Source organism: Haliotis cracherodii, unplaced genomic scaffold (assembly GCF_022045235.1).
Source record: "Haliotis cracherodii isolate W230 unplaced genomic scaffold, xgHalCrac1.p SCAF_15, whole genome shotgun sequence".
In the NCBI taxonomy this organism is placed as follows: Eukaryota; Metazoa; Mollusca; class Gastropoda; order Lepetellida; family Haliotidae; genus Haliotis; species Haliotis cracherodii.
In genome coordinates, this window is record NW_027266270.1 from 7,506,536 (window position 1) to 7,521,936 (window position 15,401).

General features: G+C 41.7%; 1 protein-coding gene across 2 annotated transcripts in view; it reads right to left on the minus strand.

The window, feature by feature from the left end:
* LOC139462218 (xylosyl- and glucuronyltransferase LARGE1-like) overlaps positions 1–15,401 on the minus strand; it is a 472,136-nt gene that overhangs the window by 9,584 nt on the left and 447,151 nt on the right. For both annotated transcript variants that reach the window (XM_071243812.1, XM_071243811.1), the window contains 13 exons: positions 14,675–14,801; positions 13,229–13,400; positions 11,057–11,091; positions 10,040–10,135; positions 8,856–8,939; positions 8,664–8,741; positions 7,956–8,087; positions 6,166–6,291; positions 4,767–4,928; positions 3,881–4,186; positions 2,375–2,530; positions 1,563–1,669; positions 275–347 (listed from right to left, as the gene is read on the minus strand). In XM_071243812.1, the coding sequence (XP_071099913.1) occupies positions 275–347; positions 1,563–1,669; positions 2,375–2,530; positions 3,881–4,186; positions 4,767–4,928; positions 6,166–6,291; positions 7,956–8,087; positions 8,664–8,741; positions 8,856–8,939; positions 10,040–10,135; positions 11,057–11,091; positions 13,229–13,400; positions 14,675–14,801 (1,654 nt within the window). The remainder of the gene's footprint in view (positions 1–274; positions 348–1,562; positions 1,670–2,374; positions 2,531–3,880; positions 4,187–4,766; positions 4,929–6,165; positions 6,292–7,955; positions 8,088–8,663; positions 8,742–8,855; positions 8,940–10,039; positions 10,136–11,056; positions 11,092–13,228; positions 13,401–14,674; positions 14,802–15,401) is intronic.

Consider the following 15,401-nt stretch of genomic DNA (forward strand, 5'->3'; position numbering starts at 1 on the left):
CATTTGTATATTTGTTTGTTTGTTTGTTGTTTAATGCAGCACTAAGCATTATTCCAACTACATGATGGCGGTTGGTAAATATACAAGACAATGTATTGACTGACAAGCATTGATCCACGCAATTGGGATATGATGACATGCATCAACAAAGTCACGGAAACCTGACCACCCGATCCCATTAGTCGCATCTTATGACCAGCATAGGTAACTGGGGACAAATTTTAACCCGGAATCCATAAGAAAGATGTCAAGACTAACAATATAATTCACTCACAGTGTAGGGTGTTGTGGCCGTCCTCCACTTGGCAAAGTTGGTCGGGGCGTGACCCTGGGGCCACACATGGAACCTGTTAAACCAACCAAAGTGAGTTTTACTCTGAATCAGTCAACTTTCCAGGGCCCTGTGCCACAAAACGATTGTAGCGCTAAGACTGTCGTAAGTCTATGTTAAAGTATGGGAGTAACGATCATCTTAGCACTATGACAGTCATGAGTCTATGATAAAGTATGAGAGTTACGATCATCTTAGCGCTACGACTGGAAGTCTATGTTAAATTATGAGAATTACGATCATCTTAGCGCCACGACTGTCTAAGGCTATGTTAAAGTATAAGAGTTACGATCACCTTAGTGCTATGACTGTCTAAGTCTATGTTAAAGCATGAGAGTTACGATCATCTTAGCGCCACGACTGTCTAAGGCTATGTTAAAGTATGAGAGTTACGATCACCGTAGTGCTATGACTGTCTAAGTCTATGTTAAAGTATGAGAGTTACGATCATCTTAGCGCTAGGACTGTCTAAGGCTATGTTAAAGTATGAGAGTTACGATCATCTTAGCGCTAGGACTGTCTAAGGCTATGTTAAAGTATGAGAGTTACGATCATCTTAGCGCTACGACTGTCTAAGTCTATGTTAAAGTATGGGAGTAAATTTAAGATGACTCATGATCGGACAATTAAACCTGCAGACCTGCATAATATGAACAGTTGAAAACAACAGCGGAGGGGTTTGTTCTTGGACCAGTAATTCGAGCAACTACATTGCCTGTGTGGAGGGGTTATACATGTATATATGTATGTATATCTTACAAGCTGAGACGAGGTGAAATGGGGTTTAAGGTTGCTAAGATTGAACTTATATAGAGATGCGCATGCACGTGTGTGACTGATTGTACTAGTATGGATTAATGCCGATTTCAAAGTGCTAGTCCACTGAGATACCATGCCACAGTTTAACATGAATACCCCACTGACACAGTACACTGACTCCGAGCCCTCCAGTCATTGTTTTAGCCCCTTAATGCCGAGCACCAGACAGGGTAACAACAAGTACCATTTTTTATAGTCTTGGTATGACTCTACAACAGAGGCGGTCATCTCTTACAAGCTGAACATTGATGTTCGATCTCGATTCCTATGAAAAAAGCAGGAGGAAAGGTTGTAGAAAAAAAAATAAAATTTTTAAAGAAATGTTTTCATTGATTTAGTGTCAGTCTACAATGGAAGAAGCAGATGCTGAAAATCAAACATTTGGCATCAAAATATTTCTGGAAATACCAACCTGAACGTAAACAGAGTCCCCATGTCCAGCATGGTCAAAAGTTCTGCCTTAGATTTGGGGAATGTCAGTCGGTACCGTTGTGTCTCAAATGCTGGCACCACTAAAGCCTGGAAGATAAATAGACTTGTTTGTTTTGTAAACACTGAACAAGGCAAGATTTCAGCTATATAACAGCTATTTGTAAAAATACAATATGGACCAGACAAACCAGATATGATGAGCAATATCCTGATCCATTTAGTTACAATCAACCAAGTCACAGAGCCTGACCACCTGATCCATAAGAATAGGTCTTGAACAACCTCGGCTTGCCCTAAACAGCGACTATACCTGTCATAAAAGGCGACTAACAGGATCGGGTGGTCAGGCTAGCTGACTTTGTTGATGCATGTCATCGTATCCCAATTGCATGGATTGATGCTTATATCAATCACTGGATTGTCCAGACTCAATTATTTACAGACCGCTGCCATATAGCTCGAATATTGCTGAGTGCGCCCTTAAACAACAAACTATTCGAATTAAATTTGACGACTTGCTACATCTTCAAGAAAAATGACGTGGTATCCGAAATCCGCTCTGAGCTATTTTCCCTTACGCACCAGGAAGTGCAGCGGCTTCAAAACGAGATTATTTACCGGGTAAATGGAAAAAACAAACAAACAAACAAACAAAAAATTGTACGACAAGCAAAGGTTGCTGGAAACACAATAAACATCCATGGTAAATGCTAAAGTCTCTGAATGGAGTTAACCACAGAAGTTCAGGTCACTATGCTGCTTGTGTATCAATTAGGAGGAGAATGTTTTTACCTTTTTCTGTGTGGAGAGCTCCATCATGGGGGCAGCTTTCTTCAGATACTCGTACAGCCCATACATGGGCAGGAAGTCGATGTCGGCCAGGAACACGTATGGCGTGGGGGCCTGCTGGAGGGCCACGTTACGGAGGTAGTTCACCGGGTAGAATTGCTGGAGAAAAACACAGACTCAGTCTATAGAATACACACAACCTTCTGTAATAAACTTCAAATAGATTTATCAAGCTCCTCACAGCGATAGCCCGTTCGCGGAGCTGTCTATACTATCGCTGCCACCAGTCATAACTCCCCACTGTGATATGTGGCCCCAACCATGCTTGGAGTTGAACTCGCAACCGAATGACCGTTATGTTTACAAACAAGTGACGACTGTCGTGACACCGAATACACTTATCGCTGCTAAATTACTTTCTTTGTTTGTCCATTTGAATTTCTGTTTCATTACAACTATCGAGTTATTGATATAGTAAGAATGTAAGGGAGAAGTTGGTTGAATTTCTGTTAGTCTACAATCTCGAACCAATCTGATTATTAAAACACCAAAGTAAATTCATCTGGAAAACATGGTCAGTCGTAAACCTTTTCAAAATGAAATATGATGGCATTCCCAAAGACATGAACAAAAGTATAAACGTTACTACATATGGGGTTAGAGGGCAAATTTCAAGATTCTTGTAATGGCCGCGCCCACACTGGTGGCAGTGATGTTACTGAGAGTGTTACAAAAGTGTCACGCACTGGGAAGGAGCTTGGAGATTTATATGGAAAGTGAGGTAACTATTTAAATTGCTTTAAATAGCAAAAACCTATTCCATAGAATAGCACAACCTTCAATGATAAAAAGGAAAGGGAAGTAACTCTTAAACATTGCAAAAACTTTATAATAACCCAGAATACAGCACAGCCTTCCGATATTAAATACCGGTATATAGATTGGAGCCACAAGGTTTGTAGCTCACTATGTTTCTGATATATTTGCAAATTTTACATGAAAATGTCACCAATGGGTCTTCTATTGCATTCTGCACACATAAAATTGAGAATGGATGGCAATAGTTTGCACTGCAAATATCAGAGATAACATTCAATAGCTAAATTTTGTTTCAAAAATTAAAAACACAACCATATTATACATAATACTTGGATCCACATGTTTCAAATTGGATGCTGATTTTCATGTCTGGTACCCCCCCTCAAAAAAAAAAGAAAAAGAAAAAAAGCATGACCGAGAAATCCCAGGACTGATAAACCTTGGGATTATGCATACTTAATAGTTCTGAATATTACTAAATATACAGATGATAATGGCAGAGTAATGGGCACAGATGACATTGATGGGATTAAACAATCAGTTTCAGTCAAAGGTCTTACACTTTTTAGAGGAGAATTCAGAAAAGTAAAATGTTATGACGGACATCATGCCACAATAAAAGCTCATGTAAAGTCCAGTTCAGGTGAGCTACAAGAAAAAGTCCTCATGATCAATATAACTAGGACTCACCCCGTCTCTGTACACCACATGATAACCGACATTCTTGCGGGACATGAGCGTCTCGGAGCCCAGAGCGTAGCGGAGGAACTGCTGAGCCTCGGCGTCCGACATGTAGAGAGCGATGCTGATGGGTCCCTCCCAGTGTTTACAGATCATCTCCAGCATCTGCAGGCGGTCCATGCTGAGCTGAGCCACCAGCGTCACGTCGTCCTCCATGTACTGGTAGTTGTAGTTCAAGTAGTACAGGTGGGTGCGATGAACCAGCACACGCTCACGCCGGAAGTCGTAACACTCGTCGTCTTCATTCGATATCAACTGAAAGTCAGTTGGAAACTTGTAAGGAATTTGTCACAGGTAATTTGTGATAATTGTAACATACCAAATTTCACTACATTTTGAACCAAAATGGCTGCCATGGCGGCCATATTGAAAAATGGATTTGAACTCTTTGTACAATAATTGCTCAGGGGTGGACCCAGGATTTTGAACAAAGCACTACACCATATACCCAAGTAATGAAATAAACAAAACTACACATTAGACTCAGGTGTTCGGTGCCAGACAAAAGAATTCCAACTGATGAATCATCAATAAAGAAACCAAGTTTGCTCTACAGCCAAGTGTACTTGCGTAGTGGAATAAAGCATAGTTTGAACTGTTATAGTTAAAGAACGAGGACAAATTAAGAAAAGTATTTCACCGATTGATAATGATATGGATGCGCCATCTTGATTGACAGGAATGATAGTACAATGTTACCACGTTTACATCAGATCAGATTACAGTGTCATGACGTTAGAGAATTTTGACACAACTCATTCAGTACTTGCGGCACCTTTGATCTTTCAGAGAAGCATCTTAGAACATGTTTTATATGTGTGTTGACCTCACTGACCTGTTCTTGAACCTGATTGGCTGAGCCCGGTGTTCCGCATCCAAACAGCTCCCTCCGCAGCAGGTTGCCATCATATTCCAGGAACGTCAGGTACATGTTACGGAAAAACTCCACATGCTTGTTCTTGACCTTCAGCTTCATGGGCGAGTTCCAGTGAATGATCTGCAACACACAGCACCATGCACATCCTCATCTCCATCCCGAGTTGAAGAGGTCTCCAGCAACTGATGCTGGTTGTAAGAGCCGACCAAATGGTAGGGCTGGCTATCGATACAGATCATAGACATTGATAATTGTTAACTAAATATCGATCAATTATCAATAAATATTGGAGAAGTAACTATGAGTAAATACACAAAAAATAAAACTCCAAAAAAATAAACATACCATATTCGACGTAATAAGCATACAGGCTGCTCTCAAAATTAGAAATAGGGGGCTCTTATTAGAATATTATTTTAGTGAAAAAAAAACTGAGTTGAAAGACAAATTTTGTGGTTTATGAGGACAGCCTGAAATGTTGATGTACGACAGATATATTTTTCCAGAATTTAATTGCCCATAATTAAGGGTGCATATAACACTTCAATTGGAAGGGGTGCTAATTGGGATTGTTCACTAGCCGTGGGCGCTTATAAGAGCGCAATCTCTTATCCTACTTCTCGCTATTGCTAAACAAAGATCTGAGGACATAGCCAATATCTTTGCAAATCTCGCCAGGGGCGCTTATTAGAGCGGGGCGCTTATTGCCTCGAATACGGTATGTCACTCCACTGGTGAGTGGTGGCACATTGATTCAGTGATTACTTTGTGGACATTTAAGATAAAACAGAAACAGTTACTCTCCATCTTCAGCAATTAACATTATTGACAACAACATGTCTGTGTTGGTAAATCTAAACTTTATTTTATCACAATAGTTTATGTAAGATAATTATCGATGACACAATTTTAATATCGATAATCGTATTTTCTTTCTATCGATGATAATTCTGACTCGATCTTCTTTGCCAGCCCTACCAAATGGATTGGGTTGTTTGGCTTGGTGACATGGTTGATCATGTGTCATCGTACCCTGACAACGTGGATTGCTGCTCATAATATCGATCACTGTCTGGTCCAAACTTGATAATTTACTGGCCACTGTTATCTAGCTGCAATATTGCTGAGGGTAGAGTTAAACAAAAACAACATAATCTGTTTCTAACAAAGCACAGCTTGGCTACTTGGTTACTGATTCAGACACGCATCACATATATACTACACAAGACAGGCATACCTATGTATCGATTTTCAAGAGTAAAATTCATTGTTTGGCCTGATAACTACTTGGTAAGTGTTACCACAATTTCAGCCTGCGTATAGCAGTTCCAGGTTACTGAGGGTGGAGTGTACGTACCTTGAGGTCGGACACGTCGCTGTAGCACTGCTCACTGCGGGTGTTCTCACTGAGCTGGACGTTCCACTGACACGGCAACTTGTAGACCATGTAGGGGTACTGCTTCAGCACCGCATTGAAGATGTCCTGGAACATCACCGACATCACATAACATATAGGACAGGGATGTAATACTGTCTGGATGCAACAGTTAAATGTAATACCATATTCGACGCAATAAGCGTCCTGCTCTAATAAGCTCCCACGGCGATATTTGCTAATATATTTGCTGGTGAAAAAACCCAATTAGCACCCCTTCCCATTGATCAATGTACACAAGACTTATTTATTCGCGTATAATACACACTTGTGTGTTATGTGCACCCTTAATTATGGGCAAATAAATTCTGGATGAATATATCTGTCGTATATAAACATTTCAGGCTGTCAGCATAAACCACGAAATTTATCTTTTAACTCTGTATTTTTCACCAAAATAATATTATAATAAAAGCCCCCTATTTCTAATTTTGAGAGTGCCCTGGGCGCTTATTACGTCGAATATGGTACATGTCGGTCTCTCCTCCCATACTTAATAGTACAACCTTGCTGAACTAGTGTTTCAATATAACTTAACTGGAGAAAGTAGAATACAAGCAAAGAGACCCGTGAAGATCTGGGGTAGAATAGGTCTTCAGCAACCCATGCTTGCCCTAAAAGGCGACTATGCTTGTCGTAAGAGGCGACTAACGGGATCGGGTGTTCAGGCATGCTGACTTGGTTGATGCATGTCATCATCGTTATCCAATTGCGTGGATTGATGCTCATGATGTCAATCACTGGATTGTCTGGTCCAGACTCGGTTATTTACAGACCGCCGTCATATAGTTTGAATATTGCTAGTGCGGCGTTAAACAACAAATATACAAAAAACAAAAAAACAACAAAACAGTAACGACTGTGTCATTGCGACTATGTGTGTACTGTGTGTCTACTGTCTGTAGTGTGTGTACTGTCTGTAGTGTGTGTACTGTCTGTAGTGTGTGTACTGTCTGTAGTGTCTACTGTCTGTAGTGTGTCTACTGTCTGTAGTGCGTGTACTGTCTGTAGTGTGTACTGTCTGAAGTGTGTGTACTGTCTGTAGTGTGTGTACTGTCTGAAGTGTGTGTACTGTCTGTAGTGTGTGTACCGTCTGAAGTGTGTGTACCGTCTGTAGTGTGTGTACTGTCTGTAGTGTGTGTACTGTCTGAAGTGTGTGTACCGTCTGTAGTGTGTGTACCGTCTGTAGTGTGTGTACTGTCTGTAGTGTGTCTACTGTCTGTAGTGTGTCTACTGTCTGTAGTGTGTGTACTGTCTGTAGTGTGTGTACTGTCTGTAGTGTGTGTACTGTCTGTAGTGTGTGTACCGTCTGTAGTGTGTGTACTGTCTGTAGTGTGTCTACTGTCTGTAGTGTGTGTACTGTCTGTAATGTGTCTACTGTCTGTAGTGTGTCTACTGTCTGTAGTGTGTGTACTGTCTGTAGTGTGTGTACTGTCTGTAGTGTGTGTACTGTCTGTAGTGTGTGTACTGTCTGTAGTGTGTCTACTGTCTGTAGTGTGTGTACTGTCTGTAGTGTGTCTACTGTCTGTAGTGTGTCTACTGTCTGTAGTGTGTGTACTGTCTGTAACGTGTATACTGTTTCTTGTGTGTGTGTACTGTCTTTAATGTGTGTACTGCTTCTTGTGTGTGTACAGTGTGTGTACTGACTTGAATGTGTGTACTGTTTCTTGTGTTTGTACTGACTTTAATGTGTGTATTGTGTATGTACTCACTTGATCTGCCAGTGAAGTCGCTAGCATGCTCATCAACTCCTTCTCTGCAATGAGTCTCCACATCTGCATCCAGTTTAGTTCTTTTAAAATTTTTAAATCAAGGAGTATCACACCAGTGTTAAATCCACGACCCTGGAAATATAGAAACAGGAATCTACATGTCCTAGAATACATTCAACATGTCCTAGAGTACATTCAACATTTCCTAGAGTTCACTATCACATGTCCTAGAGTACACCAAGCACGTCCTAGAGTACCCCTAACATGTCCTAGAGTACACCCAACATGTCCTAGAATACACACAACACATCCTAAAGTACACCCAACACGTCCTAGAGTACACCCAACACGTCCTAGAGTACACCCAACATGTCCTAGAATACATCCGACATGTCCTAGAATACACACAACACATCCTAAAGTACACCCAACACGTCCTAGAGTACACCCAACACGTCCTAGAGTACACCCAACATGTCCTAGAATACATCCGACATGTCCTAGAGTACACACAACACATCCTAAAGTACACCCAACACGTCCTAGAGTACACCCAACACATCCTAGAGTACACCCAACACGTCCTAGAGTACATAAGACATATTAGGATATTTCTAGAAGTGACATGTTCGGGTTGTAAAAAAAACTGATCTTATGATGCCTTGTAGCCTATAGCTGACCTTGAACTTGTGTCTACACATTACTCACCAGCGCCGGCCAGGGTCTGTGGTTCTTCCAGAGTTTCCCCAGGTACCAGTCACTCTGGTTCTCTACAAGACCAATCGCCTGTGAAATACAGAGTGTGTCATTGCAGGTACAAAACAGTCACCATAGTAAATACCATAGATTCTGAACAAGTTAGACAAAAGAACTGTCAGTGAATCTAAGTTATCAACCTACCTGTTTTTCTTTTAAGACACGGAATATTTTCCACAATTCTGCTATATCAGTTGCAAAGGTAACATCAGTGTCTAAAACAAGCACCTGAAAACAAAACAGAAGACAGTCATGATGGAGATTTTCACCCTAGAACAGCTATCCCGACATGGTACTGCTCCCCTCAGTTAGAGCTGCCCACTTAATCAGACCATGCAAAGACATACTTTGGTTTCATATGAACATCATAAAGATTTTATTATTTTCATCCTAGAAAAACTATCAAACTTTTACCCCAGAGTAAATTGCAGCACCTCACGAAACTCTAGAAAAGTTAAGCATGTTAATCAGATTGCTTACTCCGCAAACAAAACAAGTCTTATTGAATCAGCACTGTAATATCCCTATCTGTCCAGTGACTTATTTCTCCATTCTAGTATCATAAATACCCTGGGGCTATTTACCACCTCCTTTCTCCACAAACTTTCTATTGCTCATGGTTGAATTTGATTGGAAGGCTATTTATAGTGTCGTGCCAATCAAATTGGCCTCAACAATGAAACATTGGTCAGGGATTTATCTAGACTTGCTCAGAGGCTGATGGATTTATCTAGACTTGCTCAGAGGCTGATGGATTTACCTAGACTTGCTCAGAGGCTGATAGTTAGCCCTAAGTCTGCAGCAAATTTTTTATGTAACTAAAAAATTCCCAAAATGGAATTATGAATTTCTCAAATCATGTCATAACTAATAACTTGTTTGTTTGGTGTTTAACACCACTCAGCAATATTCCAGCCATATGACGGCGGTCTGTAAATAATCCAGTCTGGACCAGACAATCCAGTGATTGACATCATGAGCATTGATCCACGCAGTTGGGATCAATGACCTGCATCAACCAAGTCAGCTAGCCTCACCACCCGATCCCATTAGTCGCCTCCTACAACAAGCATAGTCACCTCATAACTAATGGCCTTGAAGAGGTAACCTGTATTGCACTGATAGCGATCAATGAGGAGTGAAATATTTTCATGCTTAGTTATATATATTTTATTGCATTGACTGAAATAAAAAAATCCCCAAACTGCCTGCCAGAGTCACATAGGTATAAATCTTAGATAAATCCCTGGAGGCAGTGAGTGGGTCCAGACATGGGATGGAGATATGATACCGTCAGTCATCTAGAACGTATACAATGTGAAGTCTACCTTATCCAGGTCAGCAGGTAGTGTTTTAGGCAGCGTCAACTTCATCAGCCCATACACTCCGGAGTAATGACGGTTGGGGATCCACGATATGTCCGGCTGAAACATTCAACAGTTGTCATAGGTATTGCCTCCATGGCACAGAGGCCCCGCCTCCGTGGCGTAGAGGCCCCGCCTCCGTGGCGTAGAGGCCCTGCCTCCCTGGCGTAGAGGCCCCGCCTCCGTGGCGTAGAGGCCCCGCCTCCGTGGCGTAGAGGCCCTACCTCTGGGGTGTAGAGGCCCTACCTCTGTGGTGTAAAGGCCCTACCTGCGTGGCCCTACCTCTGTGGCGTAGAGGCCCAGCTTCCGTGGCGTAGAATATGAATACCTCACTCAGACACAGTATACTGACTCCGAGCCGACCAGTCCTTGTTTTAACCCCTAAATACAGATCCAGACAGGGTAACAACAAGTACCATCTTTTAACGACTTTTGGTATGACACAGTCGGGGAACTAACCCCGGACCTTCCGCTCTCCAGGCAGATGCTCTACCACTAGACCACGGAGGCAGTCGCTAAGCTGCATAAGATATTCAGCATTTAACTGTTTGGTTGGCATTCTAGAAGTTAGCAAATAAGTAAGAAAAACGTACAACTTTATGAATAACAACTTCTGGTTTATTGAGTATAGCGCCAGTGTGCTATTTTTTATTCTTATAGTACATTTGGCTTAATCCAATTATCTGTATGCTACTTGTTACCTATTACCTGCTGTTGTCAATTTTAATCTACTGACTCACAACATATCTATACAGACCTCTCATCACTTGGTTGTTGTCACTCCAGCTTCATTACGGTGGAAGAATCAAGTTGTTATCAATAAAGTTGTACGGTTTTCCTACTCATTCAGCATACCCCAGTGTGAAATGTTTACCTCGTCTGCCAGCGAGGGACATTGGAAATCATGGCTAATGCTGTAAGCACTCAGAAACGAGTATCTTATGCAAGGTAAGGCTAGTGAAGAAATGGTCAATATCTCACCTTCACAGTATCTGCTGGGTAGAAACTGACCTCAACTGGAAGCAGAGAAGAAGATGTTTAGTTAGAAAAGAAACTCAAACATTATAAAAATAATTTCAAATCATAGCGAGTGTGTTAGTTCATCAATTATTTAGCAATGCTTTCTCTGACAAAATAATCATTTTGGAATATTTGCCAAAATGAACTTATAACTGACAGTCTACAGATGATGATTTTGAATTATTTGTAAATTATTTGCATATCAGCTACAAATGACTTTATGAATTTCAATACAGTATGGTTTTACGCCGCTTTTAGCAATATTCCAGCAATATCACGGCGGAGGACACCAGAAATGGGCTTCACACATTGTACCCATGTCGGGAATCGAACCCGGGTCTTCAGCGTGACGAGCGAACACTTTAACCACCAGGTGAGTGAGTGAGTGAGTTAATGCTTTACATCACATCGGCAATATTTCAGCCATATCGTGACGAGTTTAACCACCAGGCTACCTGACCGCCCCTCAATACATAGAATAAGGTATAATCCAAACTTAAAGTGTCCAAGTTAGTTTGCATAAAATACAGGTAAACAGTGTTGTGTCGAAGTTGAAGGGACCTACGAAAATACTTCGAGAGATCCAAGGTTCGACACAACCAGTCCAAATTTACTACCCGGGTACCCACCACCCTATTACCCGACCCTACCCGGGTACCCGTTGTAGATATTTAGAGATAGGTAGAAACTGTTCGATTTGGAAAAGCTTGACCGTAGCCCCGGCAAAATGTATTTGATACACATGTAAAACGATCTGGTCATGCATACACTGAAGTTTACTGCATGAAGTTTTACCTTAATTCAAACACATATAAGTCTGAAGGAATGGGTGCATTGTTAGAAAGAAATGGGAACATTAGTGACTTGTTTTAGATATATCACGTGACTAACAATATCACAATACATCATGTGACTAACCATGGGTCCGGGTAGTCCTGTGGGGACCCGAGTCCTACTCAGGTCTCATCCGACCCGAGTACCTGAGTTACCCATTCAAGCCCTAGCCGGGACCAAACTGTTACTTCAAGACAACCGTAAGTTTGACACAACGATGTTTGACTGTATTCAAACCACATGATTTCCAATGAATGTACAACTCTCCAAATCAGGGTCCAGAAATACATTAATTTCCACAATAATCTGTCATAGATGTGAAGTCCAAATTCCTGTTAATTAATCAATTACTGTTATTGACAAGATAAGTATGCTTCCAATGTTGTATACAAATAAAAAATGGTGTGCATAAGGAAAAATAATTTCATCTTCGCCCACCTCACTACAAAAAAAACCCTACCAAGATGAAGAACATTGCTTTATGTGTTTAGAGTGAGTGAGTGAGTGAGTTGGGTTTAACGACGCTTTTAACATTATTCCAGTTATATCACGACGTGTCAGCTTAATGTGGGAGGAAAGCCCGAAGTGATGCCGGTCTCAGACGTTTACCACTTCGGTGAAACCCACGAGCACGGGCATGATGCTGACAAACCTAGAAACATAATGGGGGCGAACCGGGATTCGAACCCACAATCATAGGTTTCTGGCGTGCCCAAGGGACGCAACTCTGCACAGCAAATCGCGGCGCCTTAGACGATTGGGCCACCCATGCTCCCCTTATGTGTTCAGATTCTCTAATGCCTAGTCTCTTAAAGCATTCATTTGAATCACATGCCTTGAAAAGGTTTGTTTAAAAATATAAAAAATACAAATCCACTAGTATTACATTTCTGTTAAAATTTGGTTGAAAATTTCATGATTAACTTATAGTGGCCTGATTATTATAAACTTAATTCTGAAAAAGGGAAGAAAAGTGTTCAATTTTTCTGGACCAGCAAGACACATATTTGAAAGTAATTCAAAACAGCTACTGATGAGTGAGTAAGTGAGTGAGTACGGTTTTACGCCGCTTTAGCAATTGGTTTATCATAAATTGAAACACTGTGTTTTCAGTTACTTTGAATATAAGTGAGTGAGCAATATTCCAGCAATATTACGGCGGGGGACACCAGAAATGGGCTTCACACATTGTACCCATGTCGGGAATCGAACCCGGGTCTTCGGCATGACGAGCCAACGCTTTAACCATCAGGGTACCCGACCGCCTGCTACTGAGGAAATAAAGCCTGGTGATCTCACCTCCAGCAACATTCCAAGTGGTGAATAAATTCCTGAGAATGATTTCTGCGACTCTGTCAGAGATGAAATGGAAGTGAAGTGGGTTACGGCGATAGAACAACACACTCTTTATAAGTGTGACCACATCACGTGTTGAGTTGTACCCCGCGCAGACGATCGCAACCTGAATCACCTGAAACAGGCAAATTAATCTGGATAATCAGCAATTTGCAAAACAAAAGTCAGGCAGCAATAGAAACTAATTGTTTTAGTCCACTAGTCTTTATAAAATATATAGCAAAATCCTGAATAATGGCAAATTTCTACTAGTCCGTATGATACCTTAACTATTGGGCAGTTTGGCAAGGACTAGTGTTAATTTCTAATGCTGTCAGGCCAAAACCTATTACGAAAAGAATTCATATTTGTTTGTTGTGCGTTGTCTCACAGCAAACTCAGAAATATTCCACCAATATCATGGCACTTTTTGAATAATCAAGTCTGGCCCAGTCAAACCAATGATTATTATGGTGAGCAGCATTTCAGTTATATCCCAGAGTAGAATAGGTCTTCAGCAGCCCATGCTTGCCATAAAAGGCGACTATGCTTGTCGTAAGAGCGACTAACGGGATCGGGTGGTCAGGCTCGCTGACTTGGTTGATGCATGTCATTGATCCCAATTGCGTAGATCGATGCTCATGAGATCAATCACTGGATTGTCAGGTCCAGACTCGATTATTTACAAACCGCCATCATATAGCTGGAATATTGTTAAACAACAAACAAACAAACAGACAGACAGACAGACAGACAGACAGACAGACAGACAGACAGACAGACAGACAGACAGACAGACAGACAGACAAACAAACAAACAAACAAACAAACAAACAAACAAACAAATATCACGGGGTGGCATCTTGAGGATGGAGAAGCCAAATATATACAGATATAGCAGGTGTTATCACAGTTTTGAACCAATGAGCAAGTGTTTGTTGCTGACAGTCCTAGAAACAATTGTGGCGAACTAGGATTGAACAAAGAAGGTATTGTGGAATGAAACCATCTACTGTAGTCCGGGGGGCACGGGTGGCCCAGTCGTCTAAGACGCCGCGATTCGCTGTGCACAGTTGTGTCCCTTGGGCACGCCAGAAACCTATGATTGTGGGTTCGAATCCCGGTTCGCCCCCATTATGTTTCTAGGTTTGTCAGCACCATACCCGTGCTCGTGGGTTTAACCTAAGTGGTAAACGTCTGACACCTGCATCACTTCGGGCTTTCCTCCCACATTAAGCTTAAACGCCGCGATATAACTGGAATACAGTTAAAAGCGGCGTTAAACACAACTCACTCACTACTGTAGTCCAATGTCATTGAAATATCATGTACAACACCGGTTACATCAGCGGATCATGCATCAAGTTCACTGATGCAGCACAGAGAAGGAGCACAGAGAAGGAGCAGTACCTCACACTTGGGCACCTCAGGTTCCGAGTTGATGCACTTGACCCTGGACTTGTTGCCGGTCTGCGACACAACGTCGTTCTCCGCCGCCAGGCTCATGTGGGCTTTCAGCAGCTGACTCTGGGCCTGACTGGAGAGAGAGAAGAGGATATACAGAATAGAGAGAAGAATGTAGAGAGAAGAGGAGAGGGGCATAAGGTCATGTGACTACAGATTTGTAAGATTTGTAATCGATGCTCGGAATGGTCTCTGTGTGTGTGTTAACAAGATTGGTGTGTTAACAAGGTGTGTGCATTAACAAGGTGTTTGTTGCTATATGATGGCAGTTTGTAAATAATCTAGTCTGGACCAGATAATCCAGTGATTCACATCATGCGCATCGATACGTGCAAGTCGGGTACAATGACATGCAGCACCCATGTGAGCGAGCCTGACCACCCCATCCCGTTAACAAGGTCTGTGCGTTAAAATATGTGTGTCTTACCAGGGTGTATGTGTTAACAAGGTTTCCGTGTGTATTAACATGAGCTGTTTTCTGTGTGTATTAACCTGAGCTGTTTTCTGAGCAGCCTGTTTTGCTCCTTCACACTGTGTATTAACGAGGTGTGTGTATTGACAAGGTGTTACCTGAGCTGTTTTCTCAGCAGTATGTATGCTCTTCCACACTGTGTATTAACGAGGTGTGTGTATTGACAAGGTGTTACCTGAGCTGTTTTCTCAGCAGTATGTA